The 27105-nt window shown below is 45.1% G+C and overlaps 1 protein-coding gene and 1 pseudogene across 2 annotated transcripts; both read right to left on the bottom strand.

Annotated features, from left to right (window-relative positions):
* Positions 1 to 374: 374 nt before the first annotated feature.
* RNF20 (ring finger protein 20) lies at positions 375 to 27105 on the bottom strand. 2 transcript variants are annotated; one of them, XR_006680710.1, is made up of 21 exons: positions 27004 to 27105; positions 25816 to 25970; positions 21895 to 22062; positions 21635 to 21782; positions 21300 to 21482; positions 18179 to 18297; positions 15645 to 15791; positions 15429 to 15506; positions 15118 to 15237; positions 11113 to 11292; positions 9473 to 9608; positions 9072 to 9193; positions 8282 to 8658; positions 6323 to 6440; positions 5624 to 5773; positions 4851 to 5063; positions 2679 to 2804; positions 2389 to 2529; positions 1663 to 1764; positions 1166 to 1398; positions 375 to 1124 (listed from the first exon to the last, which is right to left on the bottom strand). XR_006680710.1 is itself a non-coding variant. In XM_045296554.1 (20 exons), exons 2-20 carry the CDS (start codon positions 25942 to 25944, stop codon positions 1222 to 1224), a joined length of 2934 nt encoding a protein of 977 aa, XP_045152489.1. In that variant the 5' UTR covers positions 25945 to 25970; positions 27004 to 27105; the 3' UTR covers positions 375 to 1221. The 2 variants fall into 2 exon arrangements, 1 of the variants encoding a protein (XP_045152489.1); XM_045296554.1 differs by having other exon boundaries at positions 375 to 1398.
* On the bottom strand, positions 12507 to 13880 carry LOC101647967 (annotated as a pseudogene).

The raw sequence follows: 27105 nt of genomic DNA, 5'->3' as shown, positions 1-27105 counted from the left end.
AACATTCCCCAGGTAGACCAGATAGCATTTCTTAACAAGACTACGTGACTTTGTAGAAATCATATTACTGATACTAGGTGGGGCCATGAAATTTGTCCTTATCCATCTTCTAGGACAGGTGTTATCTGAGAAAACACATACCTACCAGGGGTATATTAAAACCACTTGGTTTACAGTCTACTATTAAAACGTATAACCCACAAACTCTAGGCAGCCTTGCACGGCCTCGAGAAGAACTCTCAATCTCTTAGCCCTGTAATGACTATGGAAGAGAATTGAGCAGTCAAACTAAGCAATCTTTCGAGGAGCGATTAAACCTAAAAAGACAAGTTTCAAAAAATAGATATAAATATATAAAGAACTACAAATACAAAAACAAACTGAATTCTGCTTTAATAGAAATTTGTGAAATACAGAGTCGTGACAGAGGACCTCCTGGATCCATCTCTTGTCCAGAGGAAAGACAGCGACACATAGCTCACCACAGCCTCTCTGTGTCAAGTTCCACGGGACCAGGTCTCGTCACCTCCTTTCTGATCTTGATTCATTCGAAGGTTAGAAAAAAGCTATGTGATTTGAAACTATGTCTCTGACCTCAAGAAACTTACGCCTTTAATGAACCAAAACATTCAAGACCTCAGTAACTTTTAACAAGGAAGCCAGCTGATCTTAAGTTAGCTTGCTAGAGAATGGAAAAGGATTGAATGGATATAATTTCATTAAGGCCTCAAACCATCCAGGAAAGAGTAGCACACTTGCAACCCTTTATAATCCAACTTTATAAAAAGTTCACTAACCAAACCAAGGCAAGTTTGTGCCCACAGGTAGTTTATTTCTAAAAGATTCCTCTTCCAGCCAGCCAGTGTTCCCCTCTTCTTTGCCCCCTGTTCCAAGTCAAAAACCCCAATTTGCCTTCTTTGGGAAGAACGGACAACCTGGGTCACACAGGGGGCCCAGAGCAGAAAAATGCTGATGTCTAAAGGCAGGGGGAAAAAGACAAAGCTGGCAGGGAAGACAAGAAAGAGTTGTTCGTTTCTACTTCACCATGAAGCCAAGACTTGCCTTTTCCAGTCTCATCCTCTAAAGCCACCAGCTATGAGAGAGGAGGTCCCGGAGGTGGAGTCTGCAGAGCAGGTGACAGTCATGGAGAAAGAGGTAGAGGGTTGGTAGTAAATGAATAAGTGTCTGTCTAGCCAGCCTCTCTCCTTCTCTTGACCTGGATCAGCCAATGTAGATGCGATGGAAGTCATTGGCACCAAACGCAGCATTACACTTGGGGCATTTGCGCTGGCGGGTGTCATAGCGGGTCTTCACACACTCAAAGCAGAAAACGTGAAAGCACTTGGTAAGCACCGCATCCTTTTTACGCATGTTGCAACAAGGGCAGGTGAGGCGTGCCTGAAACAGAAAGTGGTCAGAGTTGGAGCACACACATGTTCATGTGACAATGGGTCTCACACACAAGCAAATCATCAAGGAAAAAACCTCCCCACCAAGATCTACAGAGTACCATCCCCCACCCACCCCTTAGTCTCCTAAGAAACACACCAGTCTCTGAGGACCTACATGGGAAAAAGTTGAGCACTTAGTCCCTCAGTTTATGAGTTGGCCGCTTCAGGCCTTGACAAGGAACCCAGGAAATGAGACAGGCAGTTTTCTAACCTTGTATTCCTTAATCTCCTCCATCAGAATCTCATCACACTTGGGCACGTTGTCTGGTTTCTTAGTGGTCTCCAGCTTCCTTCGAAGTCTGGAGATGTCCTCCTATAATAGGAAAGCACAACAGCCATTGAACATGCTTCCTCACTCCTGCCATTTTGAGAAAAATAACTGCGACCACGTAAAGGCTCTGCCCTTGCACATCCAGCTATCCTTTAGGAAGATGCTTTGTTTCAGAACAGGCAGCCATACTCCTGTCTCAAAACCAGAGCTCTGTGTAACTCTTCCCAATTCAGTCCTGTAAAACCGGAGTCTAAGAGTTCAGAAAAGTTGAATTTAAAACAACCTAATCAGTCATTTTATTTTAAGGTAACTAGCTTTTTAACCTGAGGGTAGATGTGATTCAAATAATTCAGACTTATGAATAAGAATTAAAAGGCAATGTGAAAAATAACTGACATTCAAAAGGCAGAGGACTTATACAACACAAAAAACCTCCACTCTTGTTATACTGCTACCCTGCCCAAAATGCATTCTTTCCTTCATTTAATAAACAACTGCCATAAGTTTAGGGGAGATGACACTGAAGAAAATAAGGGTGTCTCTCTTCCCTCAAGAAACATAGTCTAATGACAGACACTCGTCACACAGTATTCATTCATATGGAGCACTTCAAAGCTCAGGAAACGCCGCAAAGACAAACTGTTAAGAAAAGGCCACTGCTCTTGCCTGGGCACGTTTGAAATTGAACATGTCCTTTTCTTTGGTGACACTGTTCTCCACGATCTCCTCCTGAAAATCGTGAAGCTTCTTTTGAGCCATTTCCAGTTGTGCTTTGAGGTCATCTGCAAGCTGGGCTGCTTCCAGTGCCTACGAGAGACGTGCCAGTGCCATCACCTCATCCCACACATTTGCAGTGGGCAGTCTTAACCAGGACCAGGGGAAGACGCCATAGCCGCCGTGCTGATTTGTCCTCAGAGACAAACCGGCCCTGCGGACCACCCGGCAGGCCAGCATACCTTGCGTTTATTCATCTCTAAGGCTTGAGTGCGGAGGCCCAGCTCCTTCTCCCCGGTGCCGATGCTGCTCTGTAACAGGTGCTCCTTCTCTTCCAGCTTCCTGACCACCTGCAGCTGGGCGTCAACCTTGAACGAAGCATCAGCTTCTCACACACGCGCAAAGAAAAACAGACTGTCTAGGCTAAGAACCCACATGCCTTCACACTACGACTGATTTTACCCATAAACACTTCAAAATACATGCAAGCAACAATGAAAAGCTCCACTTTCAAAATAAAATATTGCTGGAGACTGAAATAAAAACTTCGAAAATGGCTGAAAAAAATTCTTCCCCTAATTGCAAAAAACAGAGAAAATGATTAGACAGAAATTCCAGACTCCTTAAAGCCTGGCAATTCATAGTGGGCTGTTACAGTTCAAACAAAAGTTCAAGTCTCTCTTTCAGAATGGCTAGCGGTTCTACGTGAAAGGCAGTCTTTTTCTTGAACTTTATGCACAAAGTAGAATCTCACCATTACAGACACATTCCTAATCCCACACCACAAACTCCTACCCTAAAATCCAGTAAACACTTACAATTTCTCAGGCAGCCTTTCAACAATTTTCTACACAACACACTCATACAAATAAGAAATCATAACATAAATAACTTAATGATCCGATCGATACTTTCCCATATTAGCAGTCTATGTGTTTTAACCAGACTCAGAAAAGGAAAGAGAAAATCAGCCCAGCACCATCAGGCTGATTCTGCCCAGAGCGACCCAACCGGACAGGGTAACACTGCCTCCGGGGTTTCCCAGACGGGAACTATTGACAGGCCTAGAAAGCCTTGTCTTTCTCCCTCAGAGTGGCTGGTGGTTTTGAACTGCTGCCCTGAAGGTAGGCAGTTCAACAAGTAACCACTATGCCACCAGGGCTCCATGGTACTCCTCTGCAGGGCCGTACACTTTATTTAACTAGTGCACTAATGGTGGACATTTTACAGTAATTTCACCACACTACATGTGGCAATTGCATAATCTCCTGTCAACTTGAGTGAAAGGGTGGAGTCTAGCCTATCAGTAAGGTTGCAACTTGACCTCATTTGGTGGTAAGATGGAGATAAATAGCTCACTGGAGGCCAGATCCACTCTCTCTGCCTTCCCTTTCCGGCTGTTGAAACACTACGAACAGGAGAGCAGGAGAAGACCACGCACCAGCATTGAGATGCTTCCACGGCCACTGGATCCATACGACCTTCTCCCTACTGGCCTGTGACCTTCCTGCATTCAGCATCATTACATGTGCTGTGTGAATCTAAAGAAGAATTTATGGACTAGCATCTGACATATGGGCTAATATTGGTCTTATGGACTTGAGCTGGACTGGGCTGGGATGTTTCCTCAACATATAAATGCTCTTTTATATAACGCTCTTTCTTGTACACACATGAATGTCTATGAATTTGTTTCTCAAATTAACCTGGACTGACACACTACAAATAATAGGAGCTCTGGTGGCACAGTGGTTGAAGCACTTGGTGGCTACCCCCAAAGGTTGGCAATTTAAACCCACTAGTCACTCTGAGAGAGAAAGATGTGGCACTTGCATCCATAAAGATCTATAGCCTCGGAAACCCTAGTATTTCCCAAAGTGAGCAATACCACCCCCTGCAGGGCACTGGCATGCTCCACAGGGGCTGCAAAAAGTTACCTACACTTTATCCTGGATTACGGGCTACAGTACCAAAGTTTGTAATTGCCAGAGGGACACCAAGTGATTTTTATTTTTTCTGAAAAGGAGGCAGTAAGCCAAATAAGTTTCAGAAACTATTCCTTAAAGCAGTGGTTCTCAACTTTCCTAATGCTGCAGCCCTTTATTACAGTTCCTCATGTTTTGGTGACCCCTCCAACCATAAAATTATTTTCGTTGCTACTTCATCACTGTAATTTTGCTACTGTTATGAATCGGGCAACCCCTGAGAAAGGGCCATTCGACCCCCAAAGGGGTCACGACCCACAGGTTGCAAATCGCTGCCTTAAAGGATCAGTGAGTCAGAATTGGCTTGATAGCAGTCGTTTGGAGGGGGTTTGTTATAAGCAATCTCATAACCATCATTTTTATACATGTATCTTCATGGAAAAAGCACTCTGATTCAACAGAAGAGAAAGTTCTGCTCATCCCAATTACCTGAGTCTTCAGAGTCAAAACCTGGTCTGCCAGCTCCTCCTTCTCCTCTTTAAGCAATTTGTGTATCTGATTGGATTTGATCCGTTCTGACATGAGCTTGAAGTTGGCATCATCCTTCTCTCGCAACTGCTGCATCAAACGGATATTTTGTTCCTGCATGTCTTCAAAGGCCTGCCCGGTGACGTCCATCTCCGACAGGAGAGCTTCCTCCTCCTGAAACCGGGAGAACAAGACCTTCATTTCAATAGCACTGGATGGGTTAGGTGGCCCTGAAAAAGAAGTCAGCTCTTTCCTGACTCCAAAGAAACGTAAGCACAGATCATTTCCCCAGGGCTCATTTAGAAAATGTAGGGGCCCTGGTGACGCAGTGGTTAAGTGCTTGCTCGGCTGCTAATGGGACTGTCGGCAGTTCGAATTCACCAACAGTTGTGAAGGTGGCACAGGGCCGGGCAGGGCTTCGTTCTGCTGCGCATAGGGCTGTCACGAGTCAGAACTTGCTCGGTGGCCCCAACAACAACACAACAATAGGTCCCCTGACTTCCGCAGGTACACCTCAGAACACCGTGTTGGAACTGGTCGTCCGTTCAAAGTAAAGTAGAGTTCCTGCCTCACAAAAATGAAGAGTTCAATGTCAGCAATCAAGAAAACACACTGGAGAAAAAAGTACTGATCAAAAAAAAATGTTAAGCCTGGAACCAAAGAACCAATTTCAGTGGCGGTAACTTCATGGCGCCCAGTAAGATTTTCTTAAAAAGCCAGGATCGTGGACTCACCTGCTTGGCCATGGCCAGCTTCTTCTGCAGGTATTCGATCTGCTCCTCCACGGCCCGGATCTTCCTCAAGGCGTCCTCGTCGGCCATTTTCTTGTTCTCTCGTTTCTCCTTGTCCTCTAGCTCCTTGAGTCTTTGCCTGAGGTCTTCCAACTGCAGGAAGAGAAACCATAGAAAGGGAAGACAACTGTCACCATTTCAAAAACTAACACTGTGAGGATCCAAACACCAAAAGAACCTTGACAAAATTATAGAAAAGATCATTAACATGCTCGTTAATCTACCACGTGATAACACTGTTTTAACAACACTTCAGCTCACGCTTCCGGAAGCAATGTTTTTGAGAAAGAATGCAAGAGAACGTATCTTTACACTAGCGGGGTACCTTGGCCCCAAGTTTAAGAATCTAAGACATCCCTCCCAAAAAGTAATCATAAAAAGAGAATCACTACAGCACTGATGTAATGGGGAGAAAGGGTAATAAAAGACTTGGAAAAGCCAGTCCTATGCCCAGTCATTCTAATATACCTTATATCTTATGGAGAATCTGAAAATTTCTTAGATAGTCTTGGAAGGAGTAGAAAATGTTGTTGTGTTAAATACTAACTTGAAAAAGAAAGAAACAACCTTCAGAAGTTAAAAAACAAAAACCCACCTGTGATGACTTTAACAAGAATAACAAGTCAAACCAGACTAGATTACCTCGGACTTCGACTTCTTCTCAGCCGCCATCAGCTGAACTTTGTCTCTTTGTTCTTTGGGCGCAGAGCGGTACATATCCAGTAAGAGCTTCATCTCCTTTTGGCTCTCCTGAGCCTTCCTACGATGGGGTGGGGGTGGGGTGGGATAGGGGGTGGAGCAGACAGAGGGAGGGGAACAGGATGATGATAAACCAAAGGGTAGCCCCAGGTCAAGGAAACTGAGAATCACACAGATTTTAAAACTGTTTTATACTTTGTAACACTCATCTAAAAAATGAAACATTTGCACAGACAAACTTCTGGATATTCAAGACTAGAAATCATTTATCCCTTAAAGTTCTTCAACAATTACAAAATAACCATCATAATTAATAGGCAAATTTCGAGGGCTTCACTATTAGAAACTTCACTATTAAAAAGATATCGGGAGATGGGTGAGGAACCTATTTCAATTAAACCATCATCAGATAATTCTGATACCACACTTGGAAAAAAAAAGTTTTCTCCCTTAAAAAGAGCAAGGGAAAAATTTTTAAAGTTTAAAATTATATTGCTAATCCTAGATATGATTGTTATCTGATTAACCATCAGATGAAGATGAAAACTGCATCTTTCACTAAACTATCAAATCTATCTATATTTGTTATTACTAAGTGCCATCAAGACTCATAGCAACCTAATGTGACAAAGAAAAAGTCCTGTAGATTTTCTAGGCTGTAATCTTTTTTTTTTTTAACCTGTAAGTTGTATTTCCTGTTGCTGCTGAGAAGATACATAGCAAAGCATACCCCAATTCAGGCCTTTTAACACAGATAATTTATAGAGGGTGATTGTGTTCTCTTTTCTAGGCTGTTCCTCCTCGTTAACATAAGTTCACTGCTCACTACAGTTCCTATCTAATCTTTCTAGTTGCCACTGATCCCATACAGACAGTTAGAGATCCTAGTGCTTCAGGCAGACCTTTGAACTAAAACTACTCTCTGTTTTTAAGACTTCAGGGGATGATTTTGGTTTAAATTTTAAAGATTATCTTAGTACAATAGTTTCAGCAATTCATCCTCACATCATGGCTCCAAAAGAGTCTAGTCCATGACAATGTGAAATTGTTTTGCGTCTACGGCCATACCACCCCCTAAATGCGCCCAATCGCATCTGAAATTGTTATGCATTTTCCTGCTTTTGATCAGAACTCTTCTAGAATCTTTGATCAAAATGTTCAGTAATGGTAGGTGGGCATAATCCAGTTCCTCTGGTCAGATGGCAAGAATGCAATTGTTTGTGGGGGCAATTTTCCTAAACTTTTAAAGAGATAAGAGGAATTCAAGTGTTTTCAACAGTAGTCCTCCAAATCCAGAGATCAATAAAGAGACAACTATGAATACTGGGGAGCAAGAAGTACTAAACCTAACCACTTCTATCAGAGAAGTTATTAATTACACAGAAGGAACATCATGTGAAATTAAGACAAAGGTACTGTTTCAAGGCCTATCATAGTAAACTCCCTAAGATAGTTCTTAAAATCCTCTGGCATACACACCAACTAGTTAACTTCCCAAACAATAGATCAGTTAGTGTTCAAATTACATACTCCACCAAGCATAATGAAACTATAGCTCAAATGCCAGTCATCTGTCCAAATCTCCTAAGTAGCAGAACTTAATTTTCACAAACGTTACTTACAATCTTAACACCTTTCCTTTAATTTGGACTCATGAAGAAAAAGGCTGCATCCATGGCTTGACTGATATCTGACCCCTAAAACAGGCCACAGAACAGCTAGGTAGGCTATTTTGTCTGTATAATTGATCAAAAGTTAATGCCACATTAACTGTGCTAAGAGTATTACACACTTTAATCAAAGCATTACTTAAACAAAAATCAGACCTCATGAACAATTCCTGCATGATGTCCGGACCTTAGCTTTGGGGTCAGACACAGACACTGTCAATAGTGCTCTTACTTGAGCTCAGTCTTCAACTGTTTGATGATCTCTGCTTCCTTTTTCCTCCCATCATCATGCTTCCCTTTCTCTTTATCCTTGGCAGAATCTCTCTCTTTTTCTGACTCTTTCAGTTTCTGCTTTTCTCGTTCTCGCTCCTTCTCCTTCTCCCGTTCTCGCTCCTTCTCCCGCTCCCTCTCTTTCTCTCTCCGCTCCCGTTCTCGCTCCTCTTCATCCCGTTTGGATTTGACGTCACTGACTTCCTCCTGAGAAGCCTTGGATGCCGAGGACTGGGTGGATAAATCCTCAGGATCTTGTTTCAGCTCGGCAGGTTCATCCTTGGGGTCCTCGGTACTCGACTGGGACTGCAGGAGGGCACTGCCACTGCGAAGACGTGTCTGGGGTGTTGGGGGACAAAAAAGGAACAGATGCCTAGAACGTGCAGGAAGCAGAGAGCTTTCCTTACCCAAAGAATGCTTTGCCACCTGAAGGAAAGCACATAGTCGGCCCTCCATAGCCACAGGTTCCACACGCGCAGATTCAACCCACCAATTAAGTGGTCAAGGCAAGCCTTCAAAGGCTAAGAGGGAGCAAAAAGGGTTATTTTACATAACCTTTCCCGGAGGCTACGGCTTCATACACAGCCTAGAGATGATTTACAGCATATAGGAGGGTGTGCGTAGGTTATATGCAAACATTACACCACTTCCTATCAGGGACATGAGCATCCGAGGAGCTGGGTACTTGCAGGTGGCTATTTCCTGTGGGTGCTGAGGGAGGACTGGAACACGGACTTTGCTCCTCTGATTACCTTGTTCAAGTCCGACTGGGCTTCTCTCAACTTCCGCTTATATCGCAGGACCTCCCCCTTCAGCTGGTGATTGTGATTCTGGAGACTACTGATGAGATGGCGCATCTCCCGGTTGATGGGGCCTTAAATACAGCAACAGCAGTGTCATGAGAGACTGTGATCACGACAAAGGCACAGAGGACAAAGTGCAGGGCATGTCAGGAACTGCTGAGAAAAAGGGAGAAGTACCTGGAAAGATTCCACTCAGAAAATGAAAATGCAATGGGTCAACCTGAGTTAAAAACAAGCCCCAGACTGTGAGCCAAATGAATTACAGGATCCGCCTTGAGGGCTCTGGAATTTCTGCACTCGGATTATGTCTTCCAAGGAAAGCACTGCTGGGCGGGGCAGGATAAGCATACCTGCTTGCTCGTTGGCAGCGAGTGTCTGCTCAAATTCGATCCTCAGCATTTCATATTCCTTGCGGACCTGGGCCAGGGTATCTTCCAGCTGGATCACTTCCGTCCTCAGCTTCTTATGAAGACTAACCTCATCTCGCTACACAGAGAAGGGAATCAGTCAGACTATCTTATCAAAATGTGGAAATAACATCACATTCTAAATTCAATCTTACCAAAAAGGGGGAGGGGAGAGACAAGAGACAAAGGGATCATTCTGAAAATGTTCTGATTCAATCAACACGTAATGAGCACCAGCCAGCTACCAAACACTGTGTTGGGAACTGGCAAGATACTTAATAAATAAAGGAAACGGACCCTCGCTTGGAGCATGTTAATGATTGAGTGGGAGAACTAAACCATACAAGTAGTACAAAAGCACGTCACCAAGTCAGACAGATTAACTTCAACGCATAAACGTCTATGAGGCGGCTTACTATCAAATATTACCTTCAGAAATAAGTGATATACTGAACTAAATCCATGAATAATAGGAGTCTCTGCCTTGAGAAAACACAAAGAGAGCTCTACACAAGTCATTACAAGCTCTACTGGCACGAAAGCAGTGGGGTGGTTTCGATCCAGCATTCTCCCCAGATGCATAAGGCTTCAGCTGCCCAAGTATTTGTCACACTCTCTCACATTTTTACACACATTGTTCTCACGGCTAAGAATGCCCTTTCCTATTCCGGCTACCAGGCAGTTTCCATCTTCCATTTAACCTTAAAACCCAGCCTTCGGTCCGTACCCCCAGTGCAATCAGGAAAGCTCTACAGTTAAAGTAGATCCCCTTTTCCCAGATTGAGATAGTTTACTGTGCCAGCCTGGCTGATAAACACATGTGGGATTAACTGAAGGGCAGAGAGATAAATGGCTTGGTGAGCCTTGCCTTTCTTGTCTCTCGCTCTGTGAACATCGGACCAGTGCGCAGCTGCCTGTGGACTGTGTCCTTGTAAGTTGAGGTTCCTTTAAGACATCTCTGGAGCTGGGGACTCGCGGTTGGTGACCTGCCTTATGATTGGCTGCTGTGCTGACATAGCCTAGCTCTCTCTACAAATAGAGGAAGATCTGGCAGCAGACTAGACTTGAAGGACTGCTAGTCTCTCAACTCTCTTACGGACGTGAGTTGCACTGAGTCATTTGTAGTGCTTTATAATTTAACTGTTTATTTCTTGTATTACATATTTATCTGTATATGATTTAACAGTTCATTTCTTGTTATATATATATTTATCTTTATAAATAAATAGTTCATTTCTTGTTATATATCTAATTATCTTTATAAATAAATATATTAAATTATCAGCAATTTGGTTTTATCTCTCTAGAGAACCCTGTCTAACACACAGGCTCACTGCACCTTCTGCAGTGTCTCCATTATACCACACTGCCTTTTGAGGGATACCTTCCCCCCACTAGACTCTAAGATCCTTGAGGGCAGGAACTCTGTTGTCTCCTCTTTGTATGCTCAGCACCTAGCAATGTAAAGACACGTGGTCACTCTATGAATCTTTGCTGAATGAATGAGAGAGAAACGGAACCCAAGAGAGTGAAGGCTCTGAGGCAGAAAAGCTCACCTACACTAGACAAAGCAGAGACGTTACCTCAATGAGCTCCACCTGGCGCTGGTGGGTACCCCTGGTGCCGTGCAGCAGGGTGCGAGCCTCGTCCAGGTGTGCTTTCAACTGCAGGCTCTCGTTGTACAGGACGGAGAACTGTGACTGCATGCAGCGGTACTCTGGAGTCTCCTTCACCACCTCCTCCACCGCGCTCCGTAAGTCCGACTTAGGAAGGAGAGAAGGCAGAGTGGAACTTAGCACCAGTGCCCGGATGCTAGACAGGAAAGAAAATCTTGGACTCACACCATTTTTGAAGGACTAGCTCTGGGACGGACCGCCTGCCATTCCTCTAGTTACATAAGATTTGCCCCAGATAGTATAAGACTCCCAGAGGAAGCGATATCTGATGCACATTTCACTCTCTGCTTTTTTTCATATCAAGAAAAAGGGTATTTCTGATGTGCTAGAGGAATCCCTGTAGGTAAATTAGCAGTGTGGCTGATCTAGCCATCACTGTCTGTCACCTCTACATAGTGCCCGCAGCTTCACTTCATAGCTTATGGGTCTGGGTGGTCTGATGTTTTTGTGTATTAAAGAAAAAAAAGAGAGGTGATATCTGGATACATAGCAATCTTCCTTAAAGAATTATTTTAACTGATGTGTATTTTTGCAGGACGCCGTAAACCTATAAACAGAGAGGAATAAGATGAACACTATGGAATCTGCCAGGATGTATATTTTACACTTTCCTAAGCAACTGTTTTGCTTTAAATATTCAAATGCCTTAATTAATTTAACTCCAGGTTTTGTTGTTGTTGTTTTCAAAGTCCAACATTTTTATTCATAGACTTCCCTGGAAACAAATCAAATTATAAAAGGCAGATGGTTACGTTAGAAACAGGGATGGGGAGATCCCAGAATCCACTTCCTTCCCACAACAACAGGGGAGAAGCATGTCGCTGGGCACGCTTGAACACTAGCAGGTTCACTGATCATGTTTCTTTCTCTGTTCTGGCTGCTAGAAGTCTGTGGCAAGGACTGGCACGTGGGTGAGCTACCTTCCCACAGGATGTGCATGCGTGATTCTCATGAGCATCTTGTAGGCAAGACTTTTTTTTTTTATCCAATCTATTTCAGATCTTCAACCTAATTAACTCTACCCCTCATTTTTCTTTTCCTTTCTTTTTTTTAGGGGTCACTGATGTTTATTTTGCAAACAAGACCACTGGGGATGTTGCCTGCTGACACCTCGGGATCACACTGGGACACTTGGTGGGAAGCTCGCGAGAAGGGTGAGGCGTTGGGATGTCACAGGATCACAAAACTGGGGTTTCCAACAGGCGTCCAGATGGTCTGGCTTGGCTGCAGGGGCAGCTCTAATGAAGCGGTGAGAATGCCGATGGGCTCAGGGGAGGGACTACCAAGTCTGCCTGCCCAGCTTATTTGGCGAGGGGATTTCTGAACTTCGGGCCAGCAAACTTGGCCTTGCTGCCCAGCTCCTCTTCAATTCTGAGGACCGGGTTGTACTTGGCCGGGCGCTCAGGTTGGCATGGCGCACGCAGGCTTGATCTGTCCAGTGCAGAGTCCCACCACCAGGTCAGCAATGAAAGTATCCTCGGTCTCCCCAGAATGATGAGACACCAGGAGGCCCCACCCATTGCACTGGGCCAGCTTGCACGCCTGCAGAGACTCAGTTACGGAGCCGGTCTGGTTCACTTTGAGCAGGAGGCAGTTGCACGACTTCTCGCCCACGGCCTTGGTGATTCACTTTGGGTTGGTCACTGTGAGATAGTCCCCTACCACTTGGATCCCTCAACTGGCAGTGAACTTGGCCCAAGCGTCCCAGTCATCCTGGTCGAAGGGGTCTTCACTAGACACCACTGGGTAGTTCACGATGAAGGACTTGTACAGGTCCGCCAGTTGGTCAGGTGAGATGCACCTGCTGGGGTAATCAGGAAACTTGAAGTCTAGGTCGTATTTCCCAGACCTGAAGAACTCGGAGGCAGCTACGTCCATGCCAGTCACCACCTTGTCGGTGTAACCAGCTTTCCCAATAGCATTCTTCAGCAGCTCCAGGGCCTCTTTGTTCTCCAAGATGTTGGGGGCAAATCCGCCTTCGTCCCCGACATGGGTGGCGTCCTTGCCGTACTTCTCCTTGATGACGTTCTTCAGGTTGTGGTACACCTCGGCCCCAATGTGCATGGTCTCCTTGAAGTTGGCTGCCCCGACGGGGAGGATCATGAACTCCTGCATGGCCAGCTTGTTGCCGGCGTGGGAGCCGCCGTTGATCACACTGAAAGCAGGAACTGGCAGGATAACTTCGGAATTGCCGGCCAAGTCAGCAATGTGACGGTTCAGGGGGACTCCGTTCTCAACAGCTCCGGCCTTGCACACAGCGAGGGGCACGCCCAGAATGGCATTTGCACCAAATTTTGATTTATTCTCAGTTCCATCCATCTCAATCATCAGCTTGTCGATCTTTTCCTGTTCCGTCACGTTCACCTTCTTGCTAACCAGGGCAGGTGCAATCGTTTTATTGATGTACCCAACAGCCTTTGAGACACCTTTGCCCAGATACCGGGTCTTACCATTGTCCCGGAGCTCCAGGGCCTCATAGATCCCAGTGGAGGCACCACTGGGCACGGCAGCTCTGAAGAGCCCTTTGGCGGTGTAAAGATCGACCTCAACGGTGGGATTTCCACGGGAGTCGAAGATCTCTCTGGCGTGAATCTGGAGGATAGACATGATGGATTTCTGGCCGCTGGTTCTCGTCGCCCAGGAAGGAAGTGGAGGAGGCTGCAGACACCGAGACGGGTGTGGGGTCAGCCTCATTTTTCTTAACAACTTCTAAGCTACAGTACTTTGAATATTTCTTTACTGCTCTTGCTGCTGTTAGTTGTCACCAAGTCAGTTCTGACGCATAGCTTTCCCCTGGGTACAAGAGAACAAAACACTGGCCAGTCCTGCACATCTGCACAACGGTTCCTGTGACTAAGTCCATGGGTACAGTCACTATCAGTCCACCTCACTGGAGGTCTTCCTCTTTTTCACTGACCGCCTACTTTACCAAGTACGCCTTCTCCACGGGTGGTCTCATCCCGATAATATGTCCAAAGCACACGAGAAAAAGTCTCCCCAGCCTCAATTCTAAAGAGCATTATGACTGTACTTCTTCCAAATAGATTTGCTTGTTCTTCTGGCAGACTATGGTATATTCAATATTCTTTCTTATCACCACGATTCAAAGGCATCAATTTTTCTCTAGGCTTCCTTACTCGTTCCAACTTTCAAATGCATGACACGATGGAAAACAAGTGTTTTGGGGCAGGCCCACCTTAGTCTTCAAAGTGACATTTTTGCTCTTTAACACTTTAAAGATGTCTTGGGCAGCAGATTTGCCCAATGCAATGTATCATTTCACATCTTGAATGCCGTTTCCATTAGCATTGATTGTGGGGCTAAGTAAAATGAAATCCTTGACAATTCCAATCTTTTCTCCATTGATCATGTTGTGCAGATGTTTGGTCTCTTTCCATTGAGGCGTGAGCCCTACTGCAGGCTGTAGTATTGGGTCTTCCTCAGTAAGCGCCAGTCCTCTTCCTTTCCAGCAAGCAGTGTCATCATCTCCACAGTGCAGGTTGTCCCTACAATCCTGAAGCAGTGTTCTTCACACAGTCCAGCCTCTCAGATTATCTGCTAGCACACAGACTGAATAAGTACAGTGAAAGGGTACAAGGCTGACATACGCCTTTCTTGATTTTAAACCATTACGTTTGTTCTGTTTGAATATTGCCTCTTAGGCTGTATATCTTTGTAGGTTGTTTAAAAACTTCTTTGGTCAATAAGATGATTTAAAAAAGATCTTCTTTGGAGCAAGTCAGAGTACAAATAATAAAACTAAACAAAACATCAAATCCCTATTGTCAATAAAATGACATACAAACAAAACCTGCTTTTTTCCTTTCCCTCACATGATGAGGGTTCACAAGCAGGTATGTGCATTGATCAGGTGAGCTTAGTTTTACTGCCCTTCAGGTATATCTTTCCTACCTTCAGCTTTTCATTTTGTGTATTAACCTCCTCAAAGTCCTGCCGAAGTTTCTCCAGCTCACAATGACGGTTCTGGGCCAACTCCTTATTTTCTTCAAGCTCAGCATTCATTTCCTCAAACTAGAGAAACAGGAAATAGTAACATGAGAGTATGAAAAAAAACTTAAATCCTTCCCATGTCTAAGCTTCCAATATTCAGACTCCCTCGTCTAGAAAACCCATACTGGGCCACTTGAGAATCTTAAGCACCTGGCCCCCAGACCCTGACAGCAGCTCAAATAAAGGTGTCCTGAGGCAATCAATGACTTTACCTTCCGGGCATTGATAGTGATGGTGCCCCCATAGAGACTGCTCCCAGCTCCGTACACTTTGTATCCTTTGGAATTCACCTACCAAAGACACAAGAAACTGTGGTGAGAAACCTTCAGATTTGCGTCTGATTACCAAATGCTGTCCCAAAAGTCCTTCCCCTTCTCTGAGCAACACTGCCCGCATCTACACCACGGAGCCGGGACGGCAGCACTTGCCCGTTCTAGAACTTCGGCTAAGTGGCGGTTGAGTCGCTGCTCTCGCTTTCGAATTTTGTCAATATCCCACTGTAAGTCGTCAATCATGGACTCCAGGACAGACACCCGTGACTCAGCCATCTCCACTTTACTCTGCAACTTGGAGAACTACAAAAACATGCAACGGATTAGACTAATACACGACCAAGTTCGAAAAAGCATGCTTTGCATCACTAAAGTCCCAAATCCCACCAAATTAACCCTTGCTCATGTGTCACTGTGAGCCCTCGTGGCACAGTGGTTACAGGATGGGCGGCTAATCGGGCGGTCGGCAGTTGTTGCTCCCTGCGTACGGGAAGACGAGGCTTCTCCTGCTTTAAAGAGTTGGTCTCAGAAACCCACAGGGGCAGTTCCACCCTGTCCTCCAGGGCCACTATGAGTTAGGATTGACTCCAAGGCAGTGAATTTTGTGTCATGAAATAAAGGATTTAAACAAAGGATGCTTCATCCTCTCAAAAAGGGAAAGAAAAAAAAAAGTCACTGCTATTGAGCCCAGGCTGACGCACAGCAGCACTACAGGACACACCAGAACTGCCCTGTGGGTTTCTCAGACTGCAAATATATTTTCACAGGAGTACAAAGTGTCATCTTTCCCCCAAGGACTGGTTGAAGGTTTCAAACTGCTGACCTTGCCGTTAGCTGCCCAAAGCATAACTCTATGCTACCAGAGCTCCTCCTCACCCTCTACATGGAGTCTTTCAAAGTTCTGGGTCAACCAAAATCATAAAAACGGTCAAAGTCCATCCATTCTTCTGTAAGGAAAACAGCACTGAAGGATCAATAAATGCTCCACCTTTGAAATGCACCACAACCTTCGGAAGACCACAAGCCACCAGAAAACGTGTATTAAAAAAAAGGGTAATCTCTTCGTGTTGCCAAATATTAGAAAAGATAAATGCATATTCATAGAGAGCTATCTTTATCCCCAGCCCCTGCTCCCCACATTCTCACAAGTGATATTCCATGTACAACAAAAGGAAAACTTCTCTTCTCGGCTGATGCTGGAACAGTCTAGAACCAGGTACTATAAAACACTGAACAACCTTTGTTGTTCTCCATTTACTTGGTGATTATATAGCAACTAAAGCAATTTAGTATTTCAATCATGATATGGTTATATGTTCAGATTAATCTACATATACCCTTTATATTGGCCATATAAACCTCACCCCCAAATTGTAGGCCCCATCTCTTGAATGTGGGTCAACATTAATGACCAGTGGACATGCCATGACCTAACTTCTGGATCTGTACTTGAAAGGCCAGGTCACTTCTGCTCGGTGCTCATGGGATGCTTATTTCTGAGAAAAGATTGTATTGAACTCAATTTAGAAGTTTGACTAGTGTGAGAATGGTGTGCTGGCAAGGCCACGTGCAGGTGTCCCAGTGGACAGCACAGCCGAGCACCCAGGTGACTGGCAGCACCAAGAGTCAGCACGAGCATAATCTTGGGCTTCAGTCTGGTTAAGCAAAACAATACGTCCTCCAGCTTAGTACTGCTGAGCATAAGGAACGGTTAGAAGAGAAAGCCCTTTCCCTTTGGCAGCAACTATGTTGTGTCTTAGAACAGCAGACATTCTTACGACACCCAATTTGATTTTAAGCACTGCTGTATTCTAACCTTTTGGAAAGTTGATGAGAATCCTCGTTCATCAACAAACACCCTACATAATCTTCATGCCACCAGCCCAGCAACAGCTCTAGCACTGGAGCTTAGGAAGAAGCATGGTGGTAGCGAAGAATGTGCACTTGAAGCTAAAACAAAATTGCATTCAAACCCACCGCTCAGTCACTTTCTGGCTGTGTACCTTTAGACAAAGCCACTCGACTCGGGATTATTCTTCCTTGGCACTGAAATGGTTACGGTTTGACCACTAGCGACAACACTCATCAAGTGTCTAGTGCTAGGCACTAGTTCACATGAGAGCTGAGCAGTAAACTAAGGAAGGCCGCATTTCAGAAGCGATCCTTCTGAATGAAACCAAAATGCTTGCCAGGTGTGTCAGGAGACTCTGAGGACATTTATTATCACTTTACCTAGCTCATTTTGAATGAAGAATGAATGAATGCCAAAATCTTGGCAAGGTTCGGTCATGCTACTAGTTTTGCCCCAAATTTGGACTGAAAACCTGCTTTCTACAAGTTGTTAGGCCATCATCTATGCAGTGGTTTCCATTGCCCCACTCCGTGTTAAATTTTAACCAACTCAGGCTGACCCGGGTAACACTGCACTCAGTCTATGATACTGTGTTAATTCTGCATACAGACTAAAATATTCAAATGTGCATTTCAACAGAAATAAGGAAAAACATTCCATTATTCTCTTCCCTGAACCTTTCTTCAGACTAGTGATTCTTCAGGACTGGCTGCTACTGCATGCCCTTCCATGTAAAAGAAAGTTTTCAAGCGTGATATAGTCCTTGAAGCGCTCCGAATTCTGGATCAGGGTTGGCCACAGCCTGACCTAGAGCAGTCATCTGTTTGTGCTCACGTACCTCCTGAGACATGGTGCGGTGTTTCTCCTGAAGAAGGTCCGTCAATTCCTGTAGTCGCATGTTCTCATGTGCCAGGAAGGAATTCAACTCCTGCACTGCTTCCTCTACTATCAGATTATCTGAGGAAGAAGAACTGTAATTAGTTTAGTATCTATCGTGTTGAATTTTCAAATGGGAGGCCTCACATTAACATGTTATCTCCCTTTATAATAGGTCTCACTTCCTTCCCCTCACAACTCCATGATGCGGGCTAGTTATTATTATCTGTTTTTAAATCTGCATGTGGCCACAGTGAAATACTCAGAATGAAGATGATTTGCTTAAAGAAATGAGTCGACATTGTACTTCTTTACACAAAAGCCTTTCACCCAACCCCATCTCTCTCTCGAGAGCCAATAAGCCTTGAGGAAAGAAACACTGTTTCTATAACAACTATAGTCACATAACTACAGTCCCATTCTAGACTGCAGACAAAGCAGGAGTCTTGCTAATCTGTGTGATGATTAAGAGGCAATAATTGTAGTTTACGAACATACCACAATTCCTATTAACTACTATTGAGACAGAGAAGGGAAGAAGGAATTGTCTTCTTCAAATAGGCACCTATAAAATCATGATGAATATAGATAAGAGTACAAAATAATTAATTACACTCTAAATTATTATTCTAGGGGCACACCTGAAGCTCAAAAAAACATAATGTGTACTACCATTTGCAAAACAGGTAGGTAAGTTTAAAGAACTTATGGCACCGAGTTAATATGCTTAATATGAGTGTTACAGATACTACAGCTCAAATCTGAGTCGTATTAAATAAATCCTGGTGCTCTGGGATAGCTACCTAGTCTTCGGGGCCTGTGCTCTTGCATAGTATTCCTGAGCTTCACTTAGAAGCAGAAGAGGATCTGGACCAGAGATCTTCAACCAGGAATGCCCATGAGAATCACTTGTGAAATTTGAAACTAAACACTTTGCTAAGACCCTCTCCAAACCTACAACTCACTGTCTCCAGGTTGTTGCCAGTAGTGGTGTCATCGAGTAGATTGTAGCTCAGAGCGAATCTGCAGGCCAGAGTAGAACTACCCCACAAGGTTTGCCTGGCTGAAAGCTGTATGGACGCTGACAGCAGGTCTCCGTCCTGTGGAGCCCCTAGGTGGGTTTGAAGCACCAATCTTTTAGGCTGTAGCCAAGTGCTTAACTGTTGCTCCACCAGGGTTTCTAGAGCTGGGAAAAAGGATTCTGGGAAAACTCCTTAGGGTATTCTGACACAAATCCCAAGTTAAGCCCTAAGAACTGATTTTCACTCATCTCAATATCCTAAGCAAGGAGAACGGCTCGATAAGTGTTTAGTGAATTGAAAAATGTCACAAGTGACTAAATATAACTTAGTTATACCTTCCTGTCACAAAGACTGTACAATTAGGCAAGTCTTTTGAATCACAGACCATATACAAATGGGGAAAACTAACTTCAAGGTACTGTAGTAGATTATTTACTTGTATCTCTAGCAGTCAGCTTATCAATGGCATTGTCTTTTACATTCTAAATAACAGCTTAGTTAATTTTAAGATTGTAATGAACGTTTTTAATTTTCAAACCCTACCTTAAAATGCATACCATCAAAATGAGTAATTTAAAGCACTGTTTAATACACAACTAGCTTTAGTTTAGTTTTTGGCTTTTTAAGATATAGCAATTATTTTACTTTATATTATTTGTAATTATCATTGTTAACATTAACACAGTCTCTGTGTATAGCATATTATCTGCCTTGCTAGGAGTTAAGAGGATCTTCCAACTAACCATTCAAGGAGAGCCAGAGGAGGAAGCAGTAACAACACCTGTTTATATCAGGTGAAAGGGGAGATCCACAGTCACTCAGTCGGCATCATGCAAGCACTCACTGAAGCCAGGCTCAGGGCTGGAGACTGGAGAGACACGGTCGAGAGAGCTGAGGTGTGCGCCACCAGACAGTGGAGTTGGAAGGACAGGGACAAGCGGCTGTATGTGACTCCAAAAGTGTGGAAGGCCACAAACCAAATTATTTATGATGATTATCTTGGGTAGTGAGAGGGAATGACTTTTGCGGATCTTAATTTAAGTATCTGTTATTCTAATAATACAGAAATACACAAATCCTGATGAAGAAGCAAAAAAGGTCACTGGTCAGTTCCAATTCTTTCCCTCGCCACTTTTTACATGCCTTTTGCTTGCTTCTTTCAACTCTGCTGAGTGGATTGGTGGTGGGCTGGTAACCGGAGGAGGGGCTCAAACCCATTAGTTACTCCCCCGGAGAAAGAGGAAGTTTTCTGCTTCTGTAAAGAAGTGTCTTCTCAGAAACCCAGAGGAGTCGTCCTACGCTGTTCTACAGGGTCTCTCTCACTGTGAGTCAGAATGGATGTGATGGCAGTGAGTTTTTGAGCACATCCTTTAAAACAAAATTACAAAGTAAGACAATCCCTATCTGCTCACCAATGATTCAACCTCCATTACATTCAGCTTCTTTCTTTCAGAAGTGAAATATCCTAATGTTTAACCAGAGAAATTAACACATTTCCAATAGACCAGGATTTCTTAGAAACATGTAATCACGGCATTTACTTGCACTTGAGCAAAAAGTTTCATGTCACAAATGACTAAATATAACTTAGCTATACCTTCCTGTCACAAAGACTGTACAAAAATAGACTTCTGCACTAATACTGAACAGTCATGTGATTTTTCCAATGCTTTCATTTCAAATGGCTACTTTTCCATGAATGTAATACTTTGCCTTTAAAACAAAGAAACAGATCATTAAACAACTCTAAAACCTAACTTCTGTCTGAAAACATCAGAGACGACAAAAACCAAAAAACAGTAGCACATTAGAAACCAATTCTTTGAAATCAAAGACTCTCACAAGGGAGCTGATAAAATCTCTCCTCAACTCTGAACAGGGCTGTCACCTGGCTCGGTACAAACACCATGCAAAGCACTCATAAAGTACTAGCACGCACAGGGCTGCGGCCGAATACAAGTCCAGGAACGTCATGCAGAGCAAACACGCAGGCTTTTCCTGCTACAAGTTAGCACACAGAGATGCAGGTGAGTGCTTATCCACTTCTGATTCTTGCCTCACCTCCACTATTTAGCTTCCGGGACAGGAGCTCCACTTTTTCTTGCAACTTATCATAGACGGTCACAATCTGCGACACGGCTCGGCGGGAGGACTCCACGCGCTCCTGGAGCTGGGATTCCATCTCCTCACTGGAACTGCTGGCCAAAGTAGCAAGGAAAGAGAAAGCTGGCTCCTGTCCTTCCCCTGAGGACATGTGGGAAAAAGAAGCCCACCATGATTATAAAACTGTAAAGATCGAAATACGCCCCCCCCCCCCACACACACACACACAAAGCAAGAATCTACTTCAAAACAGCCAGCTGGCCTGCAGTTGGAGGAGTCCTGACAACACTCACCTCTCTCTCGGTCGTCTTTCCGTTCCTGGTTGCTATCAGAGTCTGGCTCTGGCTCGGGCACGACAAGGGCTTTCCTCTCTGTGAGTAGGTCTCCCAGACCCTGCTCCAGATCGTGGCGTTTGAGGATGATACGGATGTTTTCATCAAACTGGGAAAGGGTTTGCACAAGCATTAACAAACCGAAGGACACAACTTTGGAAATGGAGAAAGGGGTAAAACAGATCTTCAACGCTCACACCACAACCTGCACCGTTAGCTACCTGACTCCAGTAGCGGTTGACAATCAGTAGGGAGGCGTCATCAGTGGCCTGTCGCCGCTCCAGCTTCTCAATGTGCTCACGGAGCTCGTCTTCAATGGCCTGCCGCTGATCCAGCATTTCTGCCAGCTTGCGGTTTTTGGTTTGCAGTGTTCGGATGTCTAACTCCTCCTGCCCAGGAAACCCATCTCATTAGTCTCCACAGAAAAATCAAGACAAAGCTACTATGAAACCCAACAAGACCACATTAATTCATTAGGTACATCCTGCAAAGTTATTCCCCTTTTTCAAATTCTACAATCCTGCAGAGAGAGGAAGGAAAGGGTCTACGATTGGAAATAAGGGTCTATGAGAGTTTGAGGAACACAAGCATTATGGAATTTCAACCCCTACCCACATCACTTTTCTATTCACAGGAGGCTCGGCCATGCAGCTGGGTCACTCTCTACCGCATCACCACTGTCATCTCCTAAGTACTACCCTTCCTTCACTCATGACTGGGTACCGGGCTCCATGTCTACCCCATCACTGCCAGCATCTCCAGTGACTTCAATATTCATGTGGACAAACCATTTAGTCCTCTAGTATCTAGCCTGTCAGTACCTTGGATGCCTTAGCGCCAATGATTATCTCCTTCCCTGGGCTTCAGTGATGCATTTCAAAAGTCACATCTTGGACCTCAGTATTATCTGGAAATGCGCCACCTTGGAAACCCGAGATTCCGACTTCCCATTCCTTGTTCTCCAAGGGCAGTTCTAGACTATCCTCTTCCCTAAAACCTCTTATCTTTGCTCCGCCTGCCCCTGCCTAGTTGTGGGCATATATATGTGTGCAGTCACTTCCCACACATTCCAGGACCTAGTGCCTGGCTTGTTCTATCACCTTCTCCAGTACTACGCATGCCACATTCTGCCAAACATCAAATTCCACGTAAAGAACCCTTCCAACATCTTGAACTAGTGACTTGTTGACAATGCTAAGGCAATGCTGAGAAAAAATTCCTTCTTCCTATCCACTTGCCCTCTACCGCCCTCAGCCACCAACGCTACGATTATTCTCATTCTCAGCAGGACCTGCACATTCTCTATCAGTGCAATTTCAAATACCCTATTCTTCACAACTGCCAACTGCTTTTTCCAGCCCACTCTCTCTAGTTTCCCAATTCCACCAATTTTCCATCCCACTATGATCTACAAGACATTCATCCTACCATCTTTCCTCTCACTTTCTTCTTTACCAAACTTAAACTCCATGATAACTCATTATAGACACACACACCCCTTTATCTACCTTCCTCTCTCTCCTTGCTCCTTCATCAGACCTGCCTGATAACCAGAACCCCAACTCTGAAAGCACCCGCCTCTCCAACTATACCAAGACAACACCCATCCAGCCAAACATGACGGGAGGAAAGTGAAGCATCAGACTGACTAACTTCACTTTCAGATCCATGATCACAATCCTCAAGTGGGCACTCGGAGCTGCCCAGCAGTCTGACATCTCTAGTCCCTGCTCTTCAGATGGCTGCTTCATACCTTCTCCTGTCTCTTCAAACCTCCAAAACTTCTTCCCCCATCCTCACTCAGTCAAGTCATGCTTCTGATTTCACTGGGGAAAAACACTACAGCAATCAGAAGAGAACCTTCACACCTAACTCCACCACCACAGCTGACAGCCTGGGCATGAACCCATATCCCTGCCTCCCTTTTGGTTGTCAACAGCTCCCCACCGCCTGTTTGCTACACTATACTCCCTTTCTCCCATTCAAGGACATCACATCAGTAACTGCCCGCTCTTCCTGCTGCATCAACTCTCGCCTCACTCCCAAATCATTACAACCAAAAGAGAAGCAGGCTGTACTGTTTCCTACCTTGAGAAACAGACAAAAGCCTTCCCTCATGCCCACATTCCCCTGACTACTGCCCCGTTTCTTTGCTGTATTTTACATTAAGACTCTTCTTTTCACGTACTCTTCTCCTCTCTCCTTGTCCTGCTCCCACTGCCCACCAATACTGTGCTTGTTAAGTCAACAATGAACTCTCTGGCGGTAAATCTAACGGTCATCATCAGTCCTCACCTTACTGAAGCCATCAGCAGCACCCGATCAACTCCTTCTTGAAACACCTTCTTCATCTGGATCTGAGACCACGCCTCCCTTGTTCTCACAGGCCCCGTTTTCACTGTCTCTTGACTCGTTCCTTCTCATCTCCTGGATGTGAACGCGCTGCAGAGACCTACACCTTGGTACACAGATCTCTCTGTCTATGCCTAGGGAAGACCCTCAGTCTCGTGCACTTAAGAAAATACCACCTACAAACGATTACGTCCAAGTAAATAACCTTAGCCCACCTGAACTAGATCCAACTGCTAATCCAATCAGAGGGCTACTAGCCATCTTAAACAATCAGTCATAACTCCCTGCAGCATTCATCCTCCACACCATCCCCAAATCAGCACCTCTCATGTGATCCACAGCTCAGTAAATGAACACTCCATCCTCCCCAAATTCTAAGGTGATCTTATCTCCTTTCTCTCGCATGCTTCATGCAATCCATCAAGAAACCCTGTCAGCACTACCTCCATGGAGACTCCAGCCCAATAATCAAAGTTAGGACAATAGCCTCCTGCAGTTGACACTTTTGTGTCTCATGCCGTGTCCTGCTGACCAGCCATTTTCAGCACACTAGTGGTGGACAGCGCCATTTCCACTGCCAGGGCTCCCCCTTGGTATCTCATTTTTACAGTCCTACATTCATTCGGTTCACTTCAGAAGCTGGAAGCCCTGTGGACTGACCACTTCCAAAGGCAAGCTTCAAGCAATGAGGGCACAAGCATTCATCAGTTCCCCACCTCTGGGGTTGGGGGCTGGGGCAAGGACTAGAGAACAGTTCTACTAAATGAACTCCTGCTTAAAGCACACTGTGCTCCAAACCTCAGCCAGAGAGGTCACTTTGCTACTTAAAACCTTCCAGTGCCTCCCCAGTGTCTTTTGGATAAAGTGCAAATTGTATGCTATGGGCTCACCCCTACGAACAACACATTTCCAGCTTGACTGTATTACAACAGAAGCCCACAAAGTTAAGTCCAGGTCTATTCTCAGTAGAAAGCACACTGCCTGAAAACGAGTAGACGCTCGATAGATATTTTAAGCACTAAGTGAATAGATGCCCTTCAGGTGTACACTGTGAGGCAGTGGTAAGGCAAAACCACTTCTTGGCAGTAGTCTGGCATAGCCTCAGAAACGGCACTGTCTTCATTGACAATTTGCTCCGAGTGTTCCTAGTATTCTTCTAGCCTCCAGGCTGTGCAGGGAGAGGGTGGGTAAACTTCTCTAAGTCTCAGCCTCATCATTAAATAAGGAATCCATGTGGTTTTGTAAACTATAAAGATCTAAAACATTTTGCACCATATCCCATGGCTGAGCCCCAAAAGACAGAACCCTGTCTATAAGAAAAACATTAACTTTTGATATCTAATTGTCATATAACATTACAATGAGTTTTCCGTTTATAATAGTCTAATCAAACTGTCAGGTACAGAGAGCAAAGATACCATCTCTGCTCATCATTAAATGTGTAATATTTAGCCCAATAATAATCATAAATATCCACACACACTGCTGAAGCAATTACTTTAAGACAATATTGTCAGTCCTGACACAGACTTTCAGCATTGCTGCACAACCTAATGAGGTAAGTACTGTCATTACATGTTACAGACAAGGATACAGTCGTAAGAAAGATACCAAAAGGCTATTCAGCTTAACAGTCATGGAGCTGAGTGTCCGCCTGACGCAGTCTGGCTGCAGACCCTCATCTGCCAGGCTTTTAATGACATTGCTCTATTTCCTCTTATACCTGCCACTGTAATCTTCCATGGGCATTCTGAATTTCCGATCACAAGAGAAACACTGTTTCCACATACCGTTGAAGAGACACCACCCAGCTTAATTGTCTCTACGGTGGTCCCCGAATCTTCCACAGCTGTCTTCTTCTCCGGGGGCATAGATGTTCCCGGCTCTCCTGCTGCTCTTTTATTGCCAATCCCAGACATCTTGTCAGAAGAAGATAGTCTCTTTCCTGGAAGGAAAAATGCATACATTGAGGTAAGATAAGCAAAGAGAAAAGGGCAATTTAAAAAATGTCTGCAATGAGACCACCCATTGCTACAAAAACTGCCAGTTTTCCCAGCCAGCCCTTTAACCGATATCTATTGGTATTGAACCTATGTCCAAGCAATACAGTCCCTAAATTCTTCTTGGGGAGGAAATAAATTGTGAAGGAAGACTCCGGGCTGGACTGCTATGAACATAAATTTCCAAACAGGAGCCAGAGGGTGAAGAGACCAAGAATAGCTATCAGGGTGTTGTCCCTTACTTCTTTGCATTCCCTGCTATGCCCACCCCAGAAAAGTACAGTTTGATCAGGAAGAACCACAGTGCTGCAGAGTTCTTAGCTCGAGAGAGGTCCGCTCCGGCATTAACACTGGACACGTCACTTGTCACGTCTGGGCCTCAGCTTCCTAAACGAGGACTGGCAGTATGTCCTTCCTATGACTGTGCCAAGGCACAGGTCACATAATCATAGAAAGCACGTAGCCTTATGCCAGACACGCAGAAAGCAATGCTGGCTCCCCTTTTCCTGCCTGCGGTTTCTCTATTTCCAGTCTCTTCCCACGATCTGGTGCCCATCTAGGGAAGCTAAAGCTCGGCGTGAGCCCCGGTTCTGCCTCTAAGAGAGCCTGGCTGCCTTGAAAGAGTGGGTTCTCCAAGCGCTTCCGCTTCATCTGCCCCTTGGCGTTGGCTCATCATTGCATTTGCCCTACGCGCCACGCGCGGTTTCGGAGCTCAGGGGAAGCGCAATGGCTGCGAAAGCGCTCTGCTTACATCAAAGGCAGCTCTGCCGTCGCAGTGCCAATGGACTGCAGTGGCAGCAATCGGAGGCGCCCGCAGGGTGGAAACCGGAGCAGCGACAAAGGCTACCGTCCACCTCGCGCGGGGCCAGGGACCCTAGACCTGGCGGTGGCCAGCTGCCGGCCCCGGAAGAAGAGCCCCCTAACTGGAGACTCCCCGAGAGCCCGCACAACCCGATCGCGCCCTCAGCCGAGACCTACCTGGTGCCTTCAACTAGCGCTACCGGGGAGCCCAATGCGCGGCAGTTACTCTCCAGGCCCACGCCGCCCTCTCACCTCTCACCCCTGACCCGAGGGCCCCGC

Source organism: Echinops telfairi, unplaced genomic scaffold, assembly GCF_000313985.2.
Source record: "Echinops telfairi isolate 266 unplaced genomic scaffold, ASM31398v2 ScPeMD7_7410;HRSCAF=8448, whole genome shotgun sequence".
Lineage (NCBI taxonomy): Eukaryota > Metazoa > Chordata > Mammalia > Afrosoricida > Tenrecidae > Echinops > Echinops telfairi.
Note: the sequence above shows the minus strand (reverse complement) of the source record. Positions and strands in the feature narration are given on the sequence as shown.

Coding starts and splice junctions, on each gene's coding strand:
- RNF20 (XM_045296554.1), bottom strand. CDS start 25,944: ATGTCTGGGATTGGCAATAAAAGAGCAGCAGGAGAGCCGGGAACATCT. Junction 11,293..15,117: donor CACAAAATGAAAAGCTGAAG/GTAGGAAAGATA, acceptor CTCCTTCCTAAG/TCGGACTTACGGAGCGCGGT. Junction 1,399..1,662: donor AGGAGATTAAGGAATACAAG/GTTAGAAAACTG, acceptor TTTCTGTTTCAG/GCACGCCTCACCTGCCCTTG.